We start from the raw sequence: 21,701 nt of genomic DNA on the forward strand, positions 1-21,701 counted from the left end.
GTTTAAGTCTTAGGTATGCAAATTCATGGCTGAAAGCGAATTTCTTTACGCAATTGGATAAAACCAAAAGTGCTTATTTTTATTTGGCAAACTTTAAATTTTTTTTTTTTTTGTATTATATAAAAAAAATTACATTTACAAGAAAAAGAAGCTATGTAAAAGTTTTTAGCATCATCTTTTATCAATTTAATTGATTTATTATATTTAGATAGGGATGGTACAAAAATCTTGATTCCACTAGAAGAAGCTGAAAAATATGCATTGTACATAGAGTATAGCATATGCTAATTTGCATCTTCAAAGACTTTTCTTTAAAAAAAATATATAATACTAAATAAATATTATTATTATTATTAATAATAATAATAATAATGCAAATTACAATAACAATAAATGTATTACCTGTTGCAGGGTTACTCCCAGCCATGGCAACATATATTTAGAAAGAAAATCAAACAGTTATTTCAAATTTGTTAAGTATGCGTACAGCTCTGATTTATTTTAAGCCAGCACTTAAACATCATTGTAAAACACTTTTAAATGCATCCTTTCTGATTCAAGTATTCATCAAAAATATATAAGTAAATAAACAAACAAACAGATAACCCAACACACTGACCTCAAAATAACACTCAAACTCTTTATATATATATATATATATATATATATATATATATATATATATATATATAACACGAATATGTCTGTGCTCTACAATATATTGCATGAGCGGTTGTGTTAATTTCTGGCTGTACTGTACATATAATGCATTGGGAGATTAGGATATTTAGGTAATGCTTTGTGCAAAAACAGGAAACATTATTTATTATACCACCAAGATGGTCTAGCTTGAAAAAGGAAAATATTTGTAATATTAAGTAATCTGGTTATGTCAGATTCTAATTTAGATTTAGTCAGATAAGATCTGACCTCTGCCATATTTAGATTAAACTCTTGTTGTTTGACAGTGTGGCCTCTTTGGCCTATACGTGGTTTTCTGTTCTTATCCTCTCTCTCTAACACTATCTGTTTGTTTCTGTAATCTCTGCTTTGGGCTGGAGGATCAGGAACGGTCCCGCTGAGCCGTGTCCCCATGTCTGTGATACACTTCAGTAAATGTGCATCCTGGCACTTTGTCAACTCAGCTTTTGGTGCCTTTGCTCCTAATTAAATTTGTGTAAAACTGATTCATACACTGTAAAAAAAAAAAAAAAAAAACACCCCAAAAAAGGTGAGAAAACTCGCTAGTTTAAGGCAACCAGCTTCAGCATGTCTTTGCGTTTTTTCAAATTTTATTCACTTTATACTGCAAAAATCTCCTACAAAAGTAAGTTGAGAACTCAAAAATCTGCTGAAGCTGGTTGTCTAAACTTAAGTTTTCTCAACTTTTAATTTTTTACAGTGTACTTGAGGCCTGTGCCAAAATAGTAAAAAAAAAAATTATTTATTTATTTTATTATTACATTTCTTGGCAGAGCTGTAAAGGAATTCATTGACACGGCAAGCAAAGTTATGTGATGGGGAAGGGCTTGACCAGAATATTCGATTACTCGAATATTCGTTTGGTGGGTTGGCATTCGATTTTCAAATTTTTGAGTTTCGAATATTCTTTTCTTTTTTTTTCTCGAACACCTGGCATACCACGTGAAACAGTTCTCATTTGACCTTGAATATGAATCGCCCATGAGTGAAGATCCAGTGATCAGAATCTCCTTTTAGTACCTCAGTCCAGACTAAAACGTAGAGAGATCAAGCTTTTTTTGTGGTTGGGCATCGGTTATGGAACAATCTGCAGCTTGAGATTAGAGTGGCAACTTCCCTATCCATTTTGAAGTCCCTTTTAAAAATACAGCTGTTTGATCTGGCCTACTAATATCCCATTCTTATTACAATTTATTACAGTGCCTTGTTTATCTATCATTCCTTTGGTTTTAAATTAATATGTTTTATTCTTTCTGTTTTATGTGTTTATGGTTTGACTTTAATGTACAGCACTTTTGTCAGTCTTGTGGCTGCTTTTAACACTGCTTTATATATAAATGAACTTGAACTAAACCTTAAATTAACTTCTGTATTATGCAATTTTTATTTGTTGTTGAACAAATGAGACATGGGATGAGCGTTGCATCATCATTTGATGACTGCTTAGGGAAACTCCTGTTTAGTCTATTACTGAAGATTAATTGGTTAAAGTTTGTGTAGCTGCACAAACGAAAGGTGCTCGAGCCCGCCAGAAGGGGCGGAGCCAACAGCTATATAACTCGGCTGGGAGCACCCTCTCATCAGAATCATATGACTGAAGCGGTGCGGTGTGGGTGGGTGGGTTTTGGAATAAGCATAAGGCGGGTAAGACATGCGCTTGTAGGGCAGGGATGTCCAAATTGTACAATCTAAGAAAGGTAGATGCGACGACCTGCCGGTAGATGCAAAAATCTCCATTCAGAATTGAATGTTCTAAAGAGCCTGTTATATTTGATTTTGTAAATTATCTTTTTGGTAGATGTTTCATTGATGAACTGTGGCATCTGCTGACTCTCTAAGCTCAGTTGTATGTGTTAGGAAGTAGTTTAGTTATCTCTGTTTCTAACACAGAGAGTTCAGGGAGGAGTCACTCTCTGTCGCATTGGCGAGGCTAATATTAGCGGATGTGTTCAAGCCACCGTTACCATGGTACTGATACCACACCTCAGAGGGAAGTGGAGGTGCTGAAAACACTCATTTGTATTTACATATGCATCCTGTTTTCTGATCAGTTGAGTCTCTGTATTAGATCAGCAGTATCATGGTAAATATCTGATCTAAGACCAGCACTAGGATTCTCTTTGTTATCTAATACTTCATTTCATGGTAAACTGGAGGCCTATATTTGATATTATATATTAAATGTCAACAAGCATGTTAGATATGTGATGTTGTTATGGTCCATACACGTTTCAGACATGTAAAGCCGTGCATTCGTTTGCACAAGTTACAGAGAATTAGAGGCATTTAACCCTTAAAAAATCAATAAAATACTATTCCAGGTAACTTGCATGCGAAAAGTAATTTTTATTTATTTATTTAAATATACTGCTAGTATAAAATTGATGTTTCCCTAGGGGGCACATTGGGGAATGCCACCAGCATGACTGGTATCTGAAGCACGTGTGAAACAACGGCAATCCTATTTGTCCACATGGCCCATGACATCATAGGCAGGGTGCTCGCAAGTATAATAGGGCATCCGCTGAATATATCACCAGCTTTTGTTGTCTTCAGGCACACTTGTGTTTGAAGTGCGTGTGAGAGACCAAAGCCCCTTTCACACTGCCATTCCGGCAAATACAGGGGTAAAGTGTTCCGGCAATTGTTCCCGGTTCGCTAGATTTTGCACTTTCACACTGCCAGTGATTACCCGAGATATGTGCGTGCTTTCACACACAACCCGTAAAGATCCCGTAACGACACGTGACATCAGGGCGTGACGTGTAATGTACGAGTCAAAAACGTTAGGCACGTTATACTTTCACTGAAGCAAGTGAACGATCTCTGCGTCAGCGCGGAAAGTGAGGAACTAACTGATCTCTGCTTCATTACAGTTTGCACATATTTTTTCGTCGCGAACGTTGATCTTACTTCAAAACAGCTGGTAAAAGAGTCGCGCGATAACGTGCGTCATCACTTCGACACGGCATTAGATCTGGCTTTTGTTCACACAGCGCTCGTCCCGGGTCGAACCCGGCAATGTTACTAGGTCCCCGACCCGGGTTCAAAGCCGGAATCAATCCCGGGACGTGGTTGCGTTCACACAGAAGGCGACCGGGCAATGTTCCGGCAATATGCCGGGTCCGAAGTGCAGTGTGAAATGGGCTCAAGGCAGGTGAGCACTGTGGAAAATGTGTGCCTCTGTGCCCGAGGTTTCTGACACTTGAGGACACACACAAGGACTCAGATCGTGGGATTCGCATGTTTGGATTCTAGCGCTCGAGCATATTCTACTTTAGGGTTTGTCTCTGCAAAGAGCACACACATTCAGAGTTACACGCTCATAGCAGCTCTGTGGGAAGGCTACCTAGTATTTATTGTTATTCTGGTCTTCAAGCCTTCAGAAGATCTTTAGGACATAGCTAAATTACATTATATTGGTCCTATATTGTCATTAATATAGCCTACATACTACATACTTCAACTTGGGCCACTAAATAAATAGACTGCTATTGTTATGTAAGTATAAGAGTTAGATTATTTAGTGTACAGGTGGAAAAAATTTTTTTTTATTGCATCACACCTCCTGACTGCATTATTATTTGTAAAAAAAGGGGCTTTATGGAGTGTGTTTACATGGTTATAAGTATAACAGTTAATATTTCATTAATTTAGAGAAATAAACAAGTGTCTTAGCCCTCACGGGACTACTTGGCCAACCAGCTTATTCCTGCTTGAAAAGCAAAATGTAATAGAGTGTAAAAAACAACAACCTTTATTAAGTTGACAGTAAGTAATAAATAGTATTGAGCATTGAGTAGTTGAGTATTGTGCCTTTTTCCTTACCACTATTTTTTTTAATAGTTGTTTAATGATTTTAATGGAACCGGAACTGTAAGGGAGATCCCGAAACCGAAAAAAATGACCCTAGTGCAGCATCTCGTTCCCTCTCAGGGAACCATTGTTACATGTGTAACCCAAGCTAATTTATTTGTATTAATTTTTTTTTTTTTTATGGTTAACTATAATCACTGTGTAATCACTTGATTTATTCAGTTCTTTGGTGACATTTTGTAGTTTTCCTGCAGGTTTGATGTTACTTCATATTTTCACCCAGAGGACTCCCTGTTGCCAGTGATTAATAACTTTTCTGTGACCCTGACCTGAACAGAAGTCTTTGCGTCAGGTCAGGGTTATCATTAGCCCACATTTCACTGATCAAGGAGGAAAGTGACATTTCCTGTGCGTATTTTGCATGTTTTACTTTATATACTGCAGTGATGAGTGACTGGTGTGATTTTCACATCAGTTTGTCAGTGAAACCATCTGTGCTGCCAGCAGTCGATTGAGCATTAACTGCTCTGCCTTTACTCACGCCTTTTCTTTTCACATTTCACATTTGCGCCATGTCATGACTGAGCTGGCATGAGTTTACTTTCCATTTGTCAATGACTGTGGCACAAACTAGACATTTTTGTGATTTAGTTTGATTTTTATAAAGGCTGAGAATAAAATCCCTTTAGGAAATGATGGTGAAGTGAATAATGAATTTGCAGGATGTCTGAAAATTATTTTTAAAGGCTCTTGATCATCTGAAATAAATGCTATACGAGTATGGACCCACTGCAGTGTCATTCAGAATTCATTGGGACTAAGATGAGCTCATTAAATGCCATTCTAAAAGTCTAGCCCCTCGCCTTTACTTCACCTGTTCCAGTGCCCAGAGGCATCCTGCCAGCGTTTAGGCCACTGGTGTCCAAACCTCGCATGCCTTTCTCTGTGCTCTTCCCGATTCCAGCCCTTTAGTGCATGGCCCTAATCCAGTCTGATCCCATGGAGATGCCGTGTTTTAGAGGAATCAATCCATCAGCGGCTAATTAAGCACCAGGTTCTGCGTATTTTCCAACAATTCCCTCTTTGCACTGGGCCAAGGGGAAGATGAGCCAAAGACAGCAGCTGTGGTATGAAATAAACCAACATCAGACCTTACTAACCCGTCAACACCGAGCCAACAGATTCAGTCTGCTTTTTGTTCTATAGAATGCCCACTGGACCAACAAGATGTTTAAAACGATATTTCCAAAATATATTCAAAGTAATTCTAATGAAATTAGTCAAAATTAAGAGTACTGCAATGATTTTTATGTCATTGATGACTCCTTTTAATTGTGAAGATGCTTCAGTAGTGCCTTTGATTTAAACTTTAGTTATTAAAGTGTTGTTTTATTTGGGAAATTTGATTGATTTCCATGAATCAGTTTAATCTGTTTTAGTGAACTGATTCAGTTGATTCAGATACAGCAATCAAGCTATATCGCCCTATTTAATTACACACGTTTCTAACAAGGTCTACACTGAATGGATAGACCATGTGTTTTAGACACCTGCGCTATTACAGAATGATTTATCATATTTCACAGGCTTTCCAGTATGTAAACAAGCTAATTGAAGTAGATGCCCACTGAGCAAAATGAAGATGGAGTAGATTGCTAGTATGAGCTGACCGTCTGTGCATTGTGCCAGATAGCCATCTCACTGATAGTCTGAGAAGATTAATTAAAGCTAATAGCAATTTTCCCTCACATCTCCAGACATATTCACTTATTCAGTTAGTCTGCTGTTAGATGTTGGATTATTTTCTTTATTAAAAGAAATCATGATGAGTTTTTTTTTATATCCAGTTATTTGCTGGATATAAGAAAACGTTTTCTCAATATTTATAGGTCAGTTGACCTGTTGACTAGTTATGTAAACTAAATTTATAATTGGAGAAAAAATTGCATTGTGATTCTATTTACCGTATTTTCCGGACTATAAGTCGCACTTGTTTGGCTGGTCCTGCAACTTATAGTCAGGTGCGACTTATTTATCAAAATTAATTTGACATGAACCGAGAGAAATGAACCAAGAGAAAACATTACCGTCTACAGCCACCAGAGGACGCTCTATTCTGCTCAGTGCTCCTGTAGTCTACCACTGAGCAGAATAGAGCGCCCTCTCGCGGATGTAGACGGTAATGTTTTCTCTTGGTTCTAAATAAATCCGACTTATAGTCCGGTGCGTCTTATATATGTTTTTTTCCTCATCATGACGTATTTTTGGACTGATGCGACTTATACTCAGGTGCGACTTATAGTCCGAAAAATACGGTAGTTTGAAACACTTCATATATTGACATTTAATTTAATTATGTGATGTAGGTTGTGACGTTCTTGATTCCAGTTTAATGTATTAATTTAACGTATTAATTTAATTATATTAAATTATTATATTAACAATTTTTTTACTTAATTTTTTTATTAATTAAGTGCATTTACACACATTTAAATTTACATTTTACACTGGTTATGGTTAAGCCAACATTATATTATTTTATTGTAGAAAGATCATAAATAATGTACTAAAAACCCAGTGGACACATTTGTTGCTCATTTTCCTGATTTAGCTTTGTATTTAGCCTTATTACATATGCTGACATTTGATTATGACATCAAGACTGGAGCAATCTTGCATTGTTGGCTCAGTTAATTTCTATGTAAATAAAATAAAATGAGGTTGTTATAATGAGCTGATTTTTGTAAGTGATTAGCTTTTTGTTGCACATGTAAATGTGCTCAGTGAGCAAGAAGACTTGACTGATCTGTCTCAGTCGGCAACAGAGAGAGGCTAAAGACGAACAGATGTTTGCTGTTAGTTGTGAGGCCTTTCTTCTCAGTCCTTGATTTCTTCATTCAAAACCCATTTAATATAAGACAACAGCATTGTTATGGATTTGGGGTAGACTATTGAGAAATCAGCTTACTGTAAGCATGTCTGGAGGAGGTATGGAAATAGTTTAAAGCTGTTTGTGGCAGGTCAGGATGAGCATCTGTGGAGTGTTTATAGAGAACATGGTGAAGTTTGCAGACAACACTAAGTACTGGATTTTTGTTGTTAATATTACAGTATATTTTGCATGCCAAGTCTTTAATATTTCAGTTATGCATGTGCTCCACTGTCATATGACTTATTTAAGAAGCATAAATCACTTATCTACTAATTTTGTTTGGTGTCAAATCATGCAACAGTTTCTAAACAGGTATGAGGGTTTGAGTCTCGGGCTAGCAATACCATGACTGAGGTGCATATAAGCAAGGCACTGAACCCCCAACTGCTCCTTTGGCGCCGCAGCATAAATGGCTGCCCACTGCTCCGGGTGTGTGTTCACGGTGTGTGTGTTCACTGCTGTGTGTGCGCTTTGGATGGGTTAAATGCAGAGCACAAATTCTGAGTATGGGTCACCATACTTGGCTGAATGTCACGTCACTTTTTTTTTTTTTTACTCACTTTTACTTTACTTTTTTTTTTTACTTTACTTTTTTTCCTCTTTACATTTTATACCGTTAATTCTGTAGTATACTATGGAAATCATTTGTGGCATATTGAATAGTCTCTATAATATGTGTTTGAGTGTTGTCTGTTGGTGCTTGTAGTAAAGACTGCAGTATGACTTAATCCTGCGCTCAGAAACACTGCTGTATTTGGCAATATTCCTTCCATTCCTTAATCCCTAGACTTTTACCAACCAAACACAGAGAAATCCCTGGAGCTGTCTGAGCTCAACACTGCTCACCTGCCGACAGCCGACATCCTCCTCACAAGGTCACACTGCTGGCCAACACTTTGTGGATTTTTCTTTCTTTTATCAGTACCTCACATTTTGCCGGTTGTTTGACATTTTAGAAACCCCATAGTGTGTTAGTCTTGATTTGAATTCGTATTTTTTTGCCCTAGAAATGTTTTAAATAATTCAGGAAGGTGGTGTACAGCCTTCAAAACTAATAGATTTAACAGAAGAAAAAAAGATCACGTTTGTATCCAGTATTTTAAGAGCTAATTGCTAGCAGTGTTGGGGCTAACGCATTACAAGTAATGCGAGTTACATAATCAGATTACTTTTTTCAAGTAAATAGTAAAGTAACGTATTGCTCCTTAATTTACAAGAAAATATCTGAGTTACTTTTTCTAAAAAGTAACGCCAGTTACTTTGTTTTCCCATTTATCGCAAGTACAGAGGCGTTGTGTGCACTGTGTGATCATGATGTAGTTGTAGACTAAATGTAAATGTGAATTAATACACCATTCACAAAAAAACAGATTTGGTATCAAATTAATTAAAACCGTGAAATGCAAACTCAGAATATGACGCAAACTTGCAATAATTAAATGTTAAATAACACAAATGTATCTAGTCCCATTTTATTAACTTATGTCTTTGCTGCTGTCCTTTGATGATCCAGTTCAACCATACTAATAAGCAAAAATGACTTTAGATAAACTAACTTCGTGCTTCGTGTTTGCTGAAGAGTGTTGAACCTTCCTCTCCTGTGTTCTACTGTACAGATGTGAATTTACTTTTCCTTCAGCCTGAGGTTTATTCATTACACTTTAGTGTGAAGGGGCTTTTATATTTGCTATAAATATAACTTTTTATATTAAAAACAATCAAGTTTTTAATCAAGCCCTGCTCATATTTAAAAAGTAACGCGAAAGTAATGTAAAAGTAACTTAATTAGTTACTTTTTTTTACGTATTGTAAAATATTGCAGTAATTACAATTTTGTAATTACTTTTAAAAGTCACTTTCCCCAACACTGATTGCTAGAAATAGTGTTCTCATGAGACTAAAACATACAGAAAAGCATGCAGGATTCCAGACTGCAACCATTTTTTCTGCATGTGTGATTAAATTCTGTGTGCAGTGGCACTGGCGCGACCACCGCGTTGTTCTACAGGCATTTCATTAAGCACTGTATTACTGTATTTCCCCAATTTTTACAATGAGATTTCCTTTCCATTTTTTAACACTCATTTAAAGTTCATCTTTAATAGCACTAATAATTTAGTAACAGCATTAAATATAATCCTTAGGCACAATGGTGTAGAATGTTACTGTTGTTTATTTATTTGTTATTTAATCCCACATTTACACAGTATGAACATTTGTGGATTATTAGTAGAATCATATATAAGTGTTTATTACCGGATATCATAAATGTAACGAATTAAGAACCACTTAAAGTACCCAAAATCTGATTTCCTATCTATCTGTGCCACATTGTAGTTTAAAATGGCATTCTTGCAAAGATTTGTTGGGCTGAGCCGAAAAGTTTGTTGCAACCACATTTTATGTCAAGCCAAAAGTTCTAGATGAGAAAGTAAGTCAAATACTAACTGGGGGGATTTCAGCTTTTCACGCTCTCAAGTCACAATACAAATATAATCCTGGGTTTTAAATGCAAAACCTCAGCACAGAAAATCCTCTTGTGTTACTTCTAGAGTTGGGACACAGTTTACCTTTGAATTAAGCACTGAAACAGCAATCTCTGATGACAAACACCAAATACATGTTTTCAATTCCTTTTTGTATATTCTCAAGCATTTATTGAAGACCCATGGCAGATTGAAATAGAATAGCTTTTTTTGATACAACATGTTTTTAGTTTTAGTTTTTAGTCTTTTCCCAGCCATGTTCTGCTATATTAAAAAACATGTTTCAAAAGAGGTGGAAAGATTCAACATCTGTTTGTGGATTTGAACTTGCTTTGTGCCTATTCCTCCACTCCTGTGAAAAAAATCAAATGAACGCACTGACCCATTTTCCTTTTCCTCTTCCCCCTCCCGGTCCTTTCTGCCTCTACGTTTCAGTCAAGCAGCATTATTCAAAAAGCAGAAAAACAGCACACTAACACAATGTGTGACCTCGAAGGTTTTCATTTAGCATGGGAATCATAACTGACCCAATAGCCTGAATACAGTTTATTAATATAAACTAAGTGTTAGTGTGGTCATCAAAAATCGAGAGTCATTAAGACAGGTTAAAGAAGTGAGGCTTCCTTATGGAAGATGTGACATTTTATTAAAGACAATGATGATGATTTTTGTCATCATCTACTCATGTCATTCAAAACCTGTAAGTTTTTTTTTTTTCAAGTAATTTGAATGTTTTCTGTGTTTTTGTCCACATAATGAAAGTCAGTGGGGTAAATGATGACAGAATTTTCATTTTTGCATGAACTATCCCTTTAAGAATACATTTATCACATGTGTAGAATACATGTGATCCTGGGTCGTACATTTTCAGAGCTAATGTATTTTATTTAAGACATTATAAGATTTAAAACACGCCCACATGCATCCTCAGATTGTTAATACTCCACCATCGCAAAAGAATTTCATATCCCCTTGTTGCCGCTGCATAGACGACATTATTCTGTCCATTTCACCATCTGTGGAAAATCTTTTTTTTTTCAGCCCCTAGTATTTTGTGCACTTGAATTATAGAACATATGAATGCATGTATGCTGAAACAGGAGGGGGTGTTAACATGCGTCAACAGTGCCCTGAAAGTTTCCCAAAAGACTGTGATGAACAGCTGGGTTAACTGGGACTAGTGCCAGAGGCCCGGCCGGGGCACTTCAGAGAACAGAGCAATTGAGCCACGCAAGACTGCAGCCCGGATGCCAGCGGGACTGAGAGGCAGAACGCCGAAATAAGAGTGTCTCTCCCTTCATGCTGCTAGAGAAATGTGCATTGTTAATATTAGTTGGATGTAATGCGTAAAGTGGCTGATGTACCGTAATAGCTTCATGTCATTGATTTGAAGTCTTAGGCTAGTTACAAGGTTTTTATTAAAGGGATAGTTCACTCAAAAACAAAAATTGTCATCAATCAAGTTGTTTCAGAACTGTATCAGTTTTTTTTCTTTCTTTCTTTTTTCTGTTGAGCACAAAATATGTTTTTGTGAAGAATGATGGTTGAAAAAATTAAAATTAAAAACATGGCTTCTGTCAACTTTTTTGGTCACCAACATTTTTCAAAACATCTTTTTGTTAAGAGAAGAAAGAAACTTGGGTGAGTAAATGATGGCAGATTTTCTGTTCTGTTTTCTTGGTGTTTGTGCTGGCTGACCGAGGCGTATACTGTAAGAATCTGAAAATGAAGAATATCCATTTGTGTGGTCCTTTGTTCAAAATGTGTGTCCTGGTCAACAAAAGACCAGAAATTGTGGGAACAGGATTGTGAAGCTTTAGTACCTCTGGCACTCTATGGGCAGTGACTGTTCATTATTGTTGTCTCTTGGACCATTTAAGGGAGAGAGACTGTAAAGATGAATCAGAAAAAATAACATACAGTATGGATGAGTTATTCTCATTATGTGAGCAGATCCGTATAGAATTGAATAGTTCTGAATAAAAATAAACTTGTCAAACCACATTAAGAGTGTTGTGTGTTAGTTTGCCGTAACCATACCATATTAATGTGCATCATTATTATTATGTCAAATAAATGAATTCATCTCCTTTCTTCTCTCTTCTCTCAGGAGTTTGCTACCCTGACTAAGGAACTGAATTTGTGTCGAGAGCAGCTTCTAGAAAAAGAGGAGGAGATATCTGAGCTTAAAGCAGAGAGGAATAATACCAGGGTGAGTATGTGTTTGTGTGTTAAAGTGACAGGACATCTCAATAAAATCAGTACAGTCAAGACAGCTGTTTCCTTTCCCCAGTATTTTGTTTGGATTGCTAAAAGTGAAGATTTAAAATTGAAAATCACACTTTTTCTGTCATGGAAAAAGTAGCTGCAGAGCAATGTGAAAATTCTTAACAGTAAATATTATCATTAGCATAAATCAGCTTTAGTTAGGATTATGTCCACTACTGTTCAAAAGTTGCAGGTCAGTTTTGGGACATTTAGCAAAGTTCTGTCATTGATTTCTCCCCCTTATGTTCCGGACCCTTAAGACCTTCTTTCATCTTTGGAACTCAGAAGAAGCTTTCTGATCTTCCGTAGATAGCAATGGAACATCCATGTTCAAGGTCCTGAAAGGTACATTAGTAAGGTCATTGTTAAAATAGTCCATGTGACTCTTGTGAATGTCGAAGACACGGAAGAGAAGAAATTGTTGAGTAAAGTCATTATTTTTATTTTCTTGTAGCGCCATAAAATTAAAGGGCCAGTTCACCCAAACATGAAAATTAGACTGTGTTTTACTTACCCTTGAAGCATCCTAGGTGTATATGACTTTCTTTAAGACGAATCCAGTCGAAGGTCTATTAAAAATTGTCCTGGCTATTCCAAGCTCTATTGTTACAGTCAGCGAATGTTGCAGTTGAACAGTCCACAAGTCGTCAAATAAAGCTTGCGTATTCATAATAAAAAGTGCCGCAGATGGCTATTCATATTTCAAACGTAATAAACACTTTACTCTCACTTCCGCTGGCTGTCATACACTGAAGCACTTACGGCGGATCGTTCGAACCACTGATATCACAGACTAATTTTATTGATGTCCTCACTACAGAGCTCCAGACTGCAACCATTTTTTTCTGCTGGTGTGAGTAAATTTTGTGAGCGGTCACACCTAGCGCAACCACCACGTTCTTCAAGATATCGTGTTGCCATATCTGTTGCATATTAGAAACATCAAATGGCAAACATTTGAATTTGAATTGAAAGCATCTGAATTTGTCGCAGAATGAGTGAAGATTGCTGTGAGATCTACTAAGAAGCATTCAGATTCTACACAGAATTTTCTATTATAAACAGATCAAACGGCACTGATGTAGAAAACCACAAGCAGTAACGCTAACTGAAACCATGGTGTTGTGGCAGAAATAGTCAAATGGTATTACATTATACATTTCAGGTTTGTACAGACTTTTGAGAGAGGAATTTTCAATAACTGACCAGCATTTCACACTTTAAAGCTCCTAAATTTGATTTTTTTTTTCAATGGGATGACCAAAATATACTGTGGCAAACACAGTAATTTTACTTCTGTAAAATTATAAAATACATCAAATCACCATTATAACCTGTAGATGGCAGCAGATGAGCACTTATAGGCTTATTAGTCATTCATTTATACTTTTTCATTGATATTTTGTAATTATCTGTTAAGTTATTGGTCAGTTTCATATAGGACTATAGAAGGATAATGGTACATTTATTAAGAGCACAATATATACCTTTTCTACATAAAAAATAGATTTTGCACATGTTACTGTTGCTAATAAAATACATTCTGTAAGCTTCCCAACTCAAGCTTAGTGCTTTACTGTCAAATCTGTATAAAAATTACATAAACAAGAAATTAACATTTAATATTATTAGTAACTGCACTTCTTAATGCAAAACAATAGCAATTTTAATTTCCCTCTGAAATTAAAAGAATTTTGAATATTGTAATTTCTCTGAGTTAAGTATATTTATTATCAAAACATTTGTCAGTAATACAGTTAAAATGGGGAAAATATGTGAACGAATGCATTGCAGGCAGAATTAAGGTGTGCCCCTTAATTTTCTGCTTGTGCTCCTAAATATGTTCAGTCAGGGGCTACAGTGCTTCAGTGCTCTAAGTAAAAATAGTTAGTCTGGAGCCCTACCTTACTACCTTTCTGGACCTTGAATGTGACATGTGACAGTTGCATTCCTGTCTATGGAAAGTCAGAATGCTCTCAGATTTTTGTCTTAAGGGTATGGAACGACATGAGGGTGAGCAGAATTTTCATTTTTGGTTGAACTTTCCCTTAAAATGAACATTTATAATGTTGCTAAATATTTCTATTTCAAACGAATGCTGTTCTTTTGAATTTTCTATTCATCAGTGAATCCTGAGCATATGATGCCACGGCTGCTGAAAATTCAGCTTTGCCAACACAGGAATAAATTACATTTGAAAATAAATAGAAACTAAATAGAAAACAGTTGTTTAAATTGTAATTATATTCCATAAAATGACTTTTTTCATTATTATTATTATTTTTTTTTTATAAATTCTGCCTGAGTGAGCATAAGAGACTTTCAAATGCATAAAAAAAAATTAATTAACCAAACCCATACTTTTGAATGGTAAAGTGTGTTCTAGGAAAAGACTACTCATTTTTAATAGTCAGCAAGTAGTTCTCACGAAAATTAGTATGTGGGTAAATGTTTATGTAAATGCCTCGCCATACATTGTGCCGCATCAGCAGTCTTTATGTTTCTGGCAAGGCCGATGCTGCAAGATTGTGTGAATGGAGTGGATGTTCACACAGCTGAGATGCTGCGGGTGAGAAATGAAAGTGAGCATATCTCCATTGCTAGATTCATGCTGCCGCATTGTCATGAACATCGCAAAAGATGTTGATTCGCTTGTAGATTCTCTCAGCCCCTAGGCCACACTTGACAACCTTCAGGGGGATTTGCAAGAATTTGGGCTTTTACGGTATGAGAGCAGCCCAGAAGAACTCAGACCATCTATTGTCGCAGTGCCAGTTTGTTTCGCTTACAACATGCTTTTCCACTGTAAAGCACCCAAGGTTGACTCTTTTGAGTGATTCTAAAAAGATACTGGGCCATTACATGTTACTATGCAGAGCTAGTAATCAGTAGCAGTAATCACAACTGAACAAGCACAATTGAAATCATGTTATCCAGAATGATAGTCGATAAATGTTAACATTTGCTTGTTTGTTTCTGTTGTTCTTTAGCTTCTTTTGGAACACTTGGAGTGTCTGGTGTCACGTCACGAGCGTTCGCTGAGGATGACTGTGGTGAAGAGGCAGGCTCCTCCGCCATCTGGGGTTTCCAGTGAGGTGGAGGTGCTCAAGGCTCTGAAATCTCTCTTCGAGCATCATAAGGCTCTGGATGAAAAAGTGAGTTTTTTTTATCTTTTATTTTTTTTGTCTTGTAATCAGGGCTGCATTATATTGTAAAAAAAAAAGTGACATTCGGTGTATTTTGTTTTCCTGTGATATATATTGCGATACGATAAATACATTAATTTTCACCAGATGACTTAAATAGTTGAATCATTACTTAAATGATTTTGTTGGAGAGGGAATCTGCATAGAAAATTTTTTATAATAATTGTGTTCATACTTTGATTCCACATTCTCACTGTTTTTGACCAATTCAATATGACTAAAATTAGGGATGCTCCGATCACGATCGGCCGATCGTTAATGCGCATCTCATCAGTAAAGCCGGTTCGCTAATCAGCGGTAAATTCCCTCAGGTGCGTGGTTTCACATTAAGCAGCTGTTACTACACAGAGCCGTTGTTAAATGAGAAGATGCGCAAATAAACGCTGAAAATGAACGTGGATTTGCGCAGCTTCTCAGTTAACAATGGTTCTGTGTAGTAACAGCTGCTCTATGTGAAACCACGCACCTGATGGAATTTACAGCTGATTAGAGAACCGGCTTTACTGACAAGATGCGCATAACGATCGGCCGATCGTGATCGGAGCACCCCTAACTAAAATAATTCTTATTATAAAATAATAATCAACAAAATAAGACATATATTTCATGTATACATATCAAATATACATTTAATGAAATCACAGCCATTGCGATTTGACAGTTGCAATAAGCTATACTGCAATATATTATATATTAATATATTTTATTTTAATATATCTCGCAACCCTACTTGTTGTGACTATGTAACATTACCGGTTAACCACATGACTGGAATTGGAATGAATGCTGACAGGGTTTTGTTTGCTCATGTACATTCAGCTATTAAAGTATTTTTGGGTTTTAATTTGCACAGGTGCGTGAAAGGTTACGGGTGGCTCTAGAAAGGGTGACTACATTAGAAGGACAGCTTTCAGCCGCCACTCAGGAGGTATCGCCGTTTTGTGTGTGTGTGTGTGTGTGTGTGTGTGTGTGCATGTGTTTAGGTATGCATGCAAACTGGTATGGATTTGCTGATCTCATTAACATCTGTCCAATGAGCACCTGCCCCCCGCTGTCAACCCATACAGGAAATGCACACTGCCTGTTTCCATCACTCACATGCTGCTGAGAGTTCAAGATAAGCCAATGCACTTGACAGGCTTTAGATTTACATGCTTTCAAAACTTCACCGGAACAAAAACCGAGAGATTTGAAATGACAATTTAGAGTCAAACAGGCAAATTTAAAATATTATTTTATATGTTTAACACAAACAGTTTACAAAATAGAATTAAAGTTTACAGTATGGCAATAAAGTTACATTTTAAAGGGATAATTCACCCGGAAATTAAAATTAATTATTTACACTTCTATTTTGTACCAAATCCAAAAGACTTTCATTCATCTTCAGGAAACAAATAAATATATTTTAAATGTTCTCTCATAATTTTTCCATCCATTGAAAATCTATTCAGCTGCAGTGTCTGCAAATAGCAACTCAAATATATTCTCATTTTAAATAAAGAAGAAACTAGTGTTAAAACTGGATGATGAGCATTCTGTAAAAATAAATAAATAAAAAGGTCATTTGTTTACTGTAATGTTATAATGTAAGTTACAAATAATATATATTTTTCCACAAATGTTACATTAATTCAGTTAGCAAAATAAAGTTAACAAGTGTACGTATATATATATATATATATATATATATTATTTATTTATTTATTATTGTTTATCCACATCAACTCTGGGGACCCACCGGTGGGTCCAATATTGCATATGCCTAATTCTCAAAAAATCAAAATAACAGCTGAAGTGGTTATGAATAAATAATACAAAAATTGAGGCTACATAGGCAAGGCAAGTTTACAGTATTTATATACCGCATTCCATACAAAATGTTAATTCAGAGTGCTTAAAATGAAAAAAATAATAATAATAATCATAAAAAATAATCACAAAAATAAAAAAAAAATGTAAACTTAAAAAAATTATTTAAAGGGGTCATATGAAGCTGCTAAAAAGAACATTATATGATGTATATGTTGTAATGAATGTTTATGCAGTTTAAGGTTCAACACATTATTTTCCACATACTCCACATTATTGTTTCTCCTCTATGCCCCGCCTTCTGAAACGTGTCGATTTTTACAAGGCTCATCGTTCTGAAAAGCGAGGTGTGTTCTGATTGGCCAGCTATCCAGTGCGTTGTGACTGGGCGAATACCTCAAGCGTGTGATGGAAATATTACGCCCCTTAACATATTTTGATGCCCTGTCCGGCCGGAGCGACGCGACATAAACATAAAGCCCATTATAAACGTGACAAAGAACATGGTTTCTAGTCGTGTCCTCTTTTGGAAGGCCAAACAAAGTAGTTCGCTTTCTCAGCGAAACAGTGTCACACACCTTGAGTGATCTCTTTTGGAAAACCAAACAAAGTAGTATCACTTTCACAGTGAAACACACAGTTTCTATACGACATGGCGGCGGCAACAACAATACTACAACTGTAATAAAAGGTACGCCGCCTTTCTTTGCGTGAACATCTGGGCGACATTATGCAAATTCTCCCACATAGTGATGTAGAGAAGTGGGGGCGTGTTAGAACGAGCCATTTTAGGGAGGTGTGGATGAGTCGTTAACTTTCATAAAGAATATCTCTTTTGGATTTGAGACTTTAGTCTTTGCAACTTCTTTATGCACCAAGAGCTTGTAACACTCCAAAGAGAAAAGAAAAATTGAAATCGCATCATATGACCCCATTAAACTACACAGAGGCAAATCAAGGCATAAAATTATCCCATGAATTGTGATACACAAAAAAAAAAAATAAGTGATTCCGTAGAATGAATGTGACTCTCCAGTGCTACACTATTTAGGATGATCTAGTTGACTGCAATGAATAAAGTGTTCAAATCAGACCATTTAGGTGAGCATGATTTATCCCACAGCTCAGATACTAAAACAGAGATATAGCATTTGGTTGCATTACTCAAACCAAATTGGCCCTTGTGGTGGATTGTGTGTCATAAATGTCTTGAAACACAATCTTCCCTTCCTTCCAAACCTGATTGTATTGTCCTCTTACTGGAGATAAAGAGACAGTAACGCTGCGGATTCTTCACTATTTTTTGTAGCTGTATTGAATGTTGCACTCATGCAGTAAAATATTTTGAGGGATTCTTATGAAGTGTTGTCTCGTCAGCCTCCTCTAATGCTCTAATACAAACGATCTAGTGTATAAAAAGAGAGCCTTGCGAATATGTAAATCACAACCCTTCATCCAAATACTGGCATGCAAATGAATGTGTACATATTTTAATTGTCTTTCTCCAATTTTCACATTCAGTGGGTCTGATATGCAAGGATTCAAATGCAAATGGCCCACCAGTATTTCATTAATACCTTAATAACATGCAGCTTTTAAGCACAATGATAAGTTAATTCCTCAAAATGGGTAGTTCGTATAATCTCATCTCCCACAAGACTCCTAGCCTGCCTTAAGAAGACAGGAACAGCGCTCAAATGCTATTAGAAGGAACACTTAAAGTCCACTATCACCCAAAATGTACATCTTCATAATGTGCAATTGGAAAAAAATTCAAGTGCATCATTGCCTCTGCTGTGCTTCGTGAACAGTAATCATGTGCTATGCCACATTTAATGTAGCATGAATGTTGTATGGTACTGTAGTTTACTTTATAGAGTGACTTTGGTGTGTTTTTGTTTATCTAGGTGGTCATGTTGAGACAGAGAAAGGATGGACAGGCGGATGGGGAAGCTGTGGACAGAATGGACAGCTCTAAACCAACATGGAAGGTACATGTACTGTAGTGGGATTAGCCTTAGTTACATTGTGTACTAAGACTGACGGAAAATGAAAAGTTGCAATTTTCTAGGCCGAAATAGCTGGGAACTATACTGTCATTTCCGGCGTAACAAGGAACTTTGCTGTAGTACAATGGGTGCAGCAGGCGGAGTGATATTACGCAGCGCCTGAAAATAGTCCCAGGCAACTCTGCTACGGCTGCAACTACACAAACTAGCTGGGGACTATCTATTCCTAGCCATATCGGCTTAGAAAATCGCAATTTAGTGTATGGTTTTATTATTACTTACACCTTGCAGCAGTTTATATCTGAGGCACTGGTCCAAAAGGGATCCCTCCTGCTCTAATACCTCTCTCACAGATGGTATTTTCTTGGCTACTGAGAAATAAACTGCATTGATTATGCGCCAAGTGCTTTTGCCCTTCAACCTTCAACACAGGCTGCTAAATTGTCTCCTGTCTCTGGGTGTGACTCACTTTAAGCAGTCAGCAAGCCATCAGGAGTCTGGTCAATAGGAGAATTGTGAATTGCTCTCAGTCTTTGATACTGTGGTTCATTGTTTAAATATCACCTTATCTTTTATGTATGTATGTGAAATGCAATTTATTGATTTTCTGTAGTAAGAAATTTTTTTTCAATGCAGCAATATCGATTTGCTCATTAGTACACAAAATAAGTTTGGGAGCAGATATTAGATTGTGGTTTCATTATAAAAGTCTATACCCTATTTCTGTTTCTATCTTTTCTAAATGCTTGTTATAGAGCTTATTTTGAGTGAAAAATTGACCTTGTAATTTTGTGATCAGATATGCTGCTATTTTTGCTTTTGCTTTTTATGTTAACGTATTTCCTATTGAAACAGGAGGTTGTGACAGGATTTAAAGGTATTGCATTTGTACATTTAAGATATGACATATTTGTGTTATCTTTTAGGAGTGCTCTAGAATATAGATTAGGTTATACTTAACAAAATCAAAATAATAAAACACCACATTTGATTTCTTGGCTCTTTAAGGAGCTGATTGTTGATTGTCAGACAGTCATCGTTGTGTGTGTCAGCATTTTTCTGAAAGGTGACTGAATCTGAGACGGTAGCTAAAACTGCTCCTAATGAGGAAGAACATTGCCCTGCTGACTGTTTGATACTGCACACTGTCTGTTTCAGTGTCTCTTCAGCAGTCTGTGCGCGTGTGGGTGTGTGTGTGTGTGTGTGTGTGTGTGTGTGTGTGTGCGTACATGTGCATGTGAAGCTCTTTAATTTCTCAACTTGTGCAATTTATTAGTAGAGCTCTTCCAGATGTCATTCATGTTCTGGCTTTTCAGAGTTTATTTTAGATCATCACTGTCAGATATTATATATAAGTAGTCAGAAGGAAATCCGGACTGAGAAATATTTGTATATTTTTTTCTCAAAATGTAAGGGAAGAATAACTCTGGTGACTACTATTATAATTTCTATAATTGTATTTTAATAGAACAAGAGCAAAATATGTTTTGGTGGGTTTCTCCTGGATGTTGTTTTAGCACCTGAAAGGTTACGTTCCGTAATATCACACCTTTAGAGGAAGATAATGAAAATGCTTGCAGGATTTACCCAGACATACTTTTTTGGTGAAATGTGCAAGTTTTTAACAGAAGTGTCTTACATTTATGTACATGTACCGTTGAATTCAAACTGCATGTGTGATTAGTAAAAATGAATCATATAGAGAAGATGAGGCAGACAGACGTGGGCCAGACTGTGTGTGTCTCTGGAGAGCTGGCTCAAGCCTCCCTGGAGGGCAGAAATATGGATTATAGTCCCTGTGCTTCATGGCTTCAAAGGCCGACATGGGTTTCTCTATGGACTCCCAGTAGAGTGACTGAGAGGGTTCTGCAAAATTTCTTATCAAGCTATGAAAGTCAAAGATCATAGAATATGAGGACGTTTTGAAGAATGGGGACTTTGCACCATGTGGACTTTTCATATGGGAGTAAAACTCCCATGAAGCAAATTTTTCTGCGTAATTTCCACCACGTTTCAAATTATGTATTGCATTTAATAGCATTCCCTGGTAAAAGGTGGTTGAATTGACACATTGTGTCATAAATAAAGGCATCCTAGGTCTTGCTAAGTATAATTTAGTATCTGGCAATTTATATGTCCATAATACACACATAAATACGTACATGTATTTATTTGGGAATATGATTTTGAAAATAAATCTGATGAAGAGAGGGTTTATTCAAAGGTTTTAAATATGTTAATTATTCTCTTTAACTTTTTTCCAGTTTATCTTTATTATAAGCAAAATTGTTTGATACTGCTGGGTAAAACAATTAAATCAATCCATACAGACATTTGAAAATTTTTACAGCCACTTGAAGCACAAATAAACATTAAAATGATAGACAAAGGTCTGGTTGTTAGGTCTGAGTCTGTTTTATATATATATATATATATATAGAGAGAGAGAGAGAGAGAGAGAGCGAGAGAG

General features: G+C 36.3%; 1 protein-coding gene across 11 annotated transcripts in view; it reads left to right on the plus strand.

Moving 5' to 3' along the window:
* LOC132126262 (liprin-alpha-2-like) overlaps positions 1-21,701 on the plus strand; it is a 102,192-nt gene that overhangs the window by 51,367 nt on the left and 29,124 nt on the right. For all 11 annotated transcript variants that reach the window (XM_059537399.1, XM_059537400.1, XM_059537392.1 and 8 more), the window contains exons 2-5: positions 12,047-12,148; positions 15,195-15,359; positions 16,264-16,338; positions 19,130-19,213. In XM_059537399.1, the coding sequence (XP_059393382.1) occupies positions 12,047-12,148; positions 15,195-15,359; positions 16,264-16,338; positions 19,130-19,213 (426 nt within the window). The remainder of the gene's footprint in view (positions 1-12,046; positions 12,149-15,194; positions 15,360-16,263; positions 16,339-19,129; positions 19,214-21,701) is intronic.

The sequence above is a fragment of the Carassius carassius genome, chromosome 44 (assembly GCF_963082965.1).
Source record: "Carassius carassius chromosome 44, fCarCar2.1, whole genome shotgun sequence".
In the NCBI taxonomy this organism is placed as follows: Eukaryota; Metazoa; Chordata; class Actinopteri; order Cypriniformes; family Cyprinidae; genus Carassius; species Carassius carassius.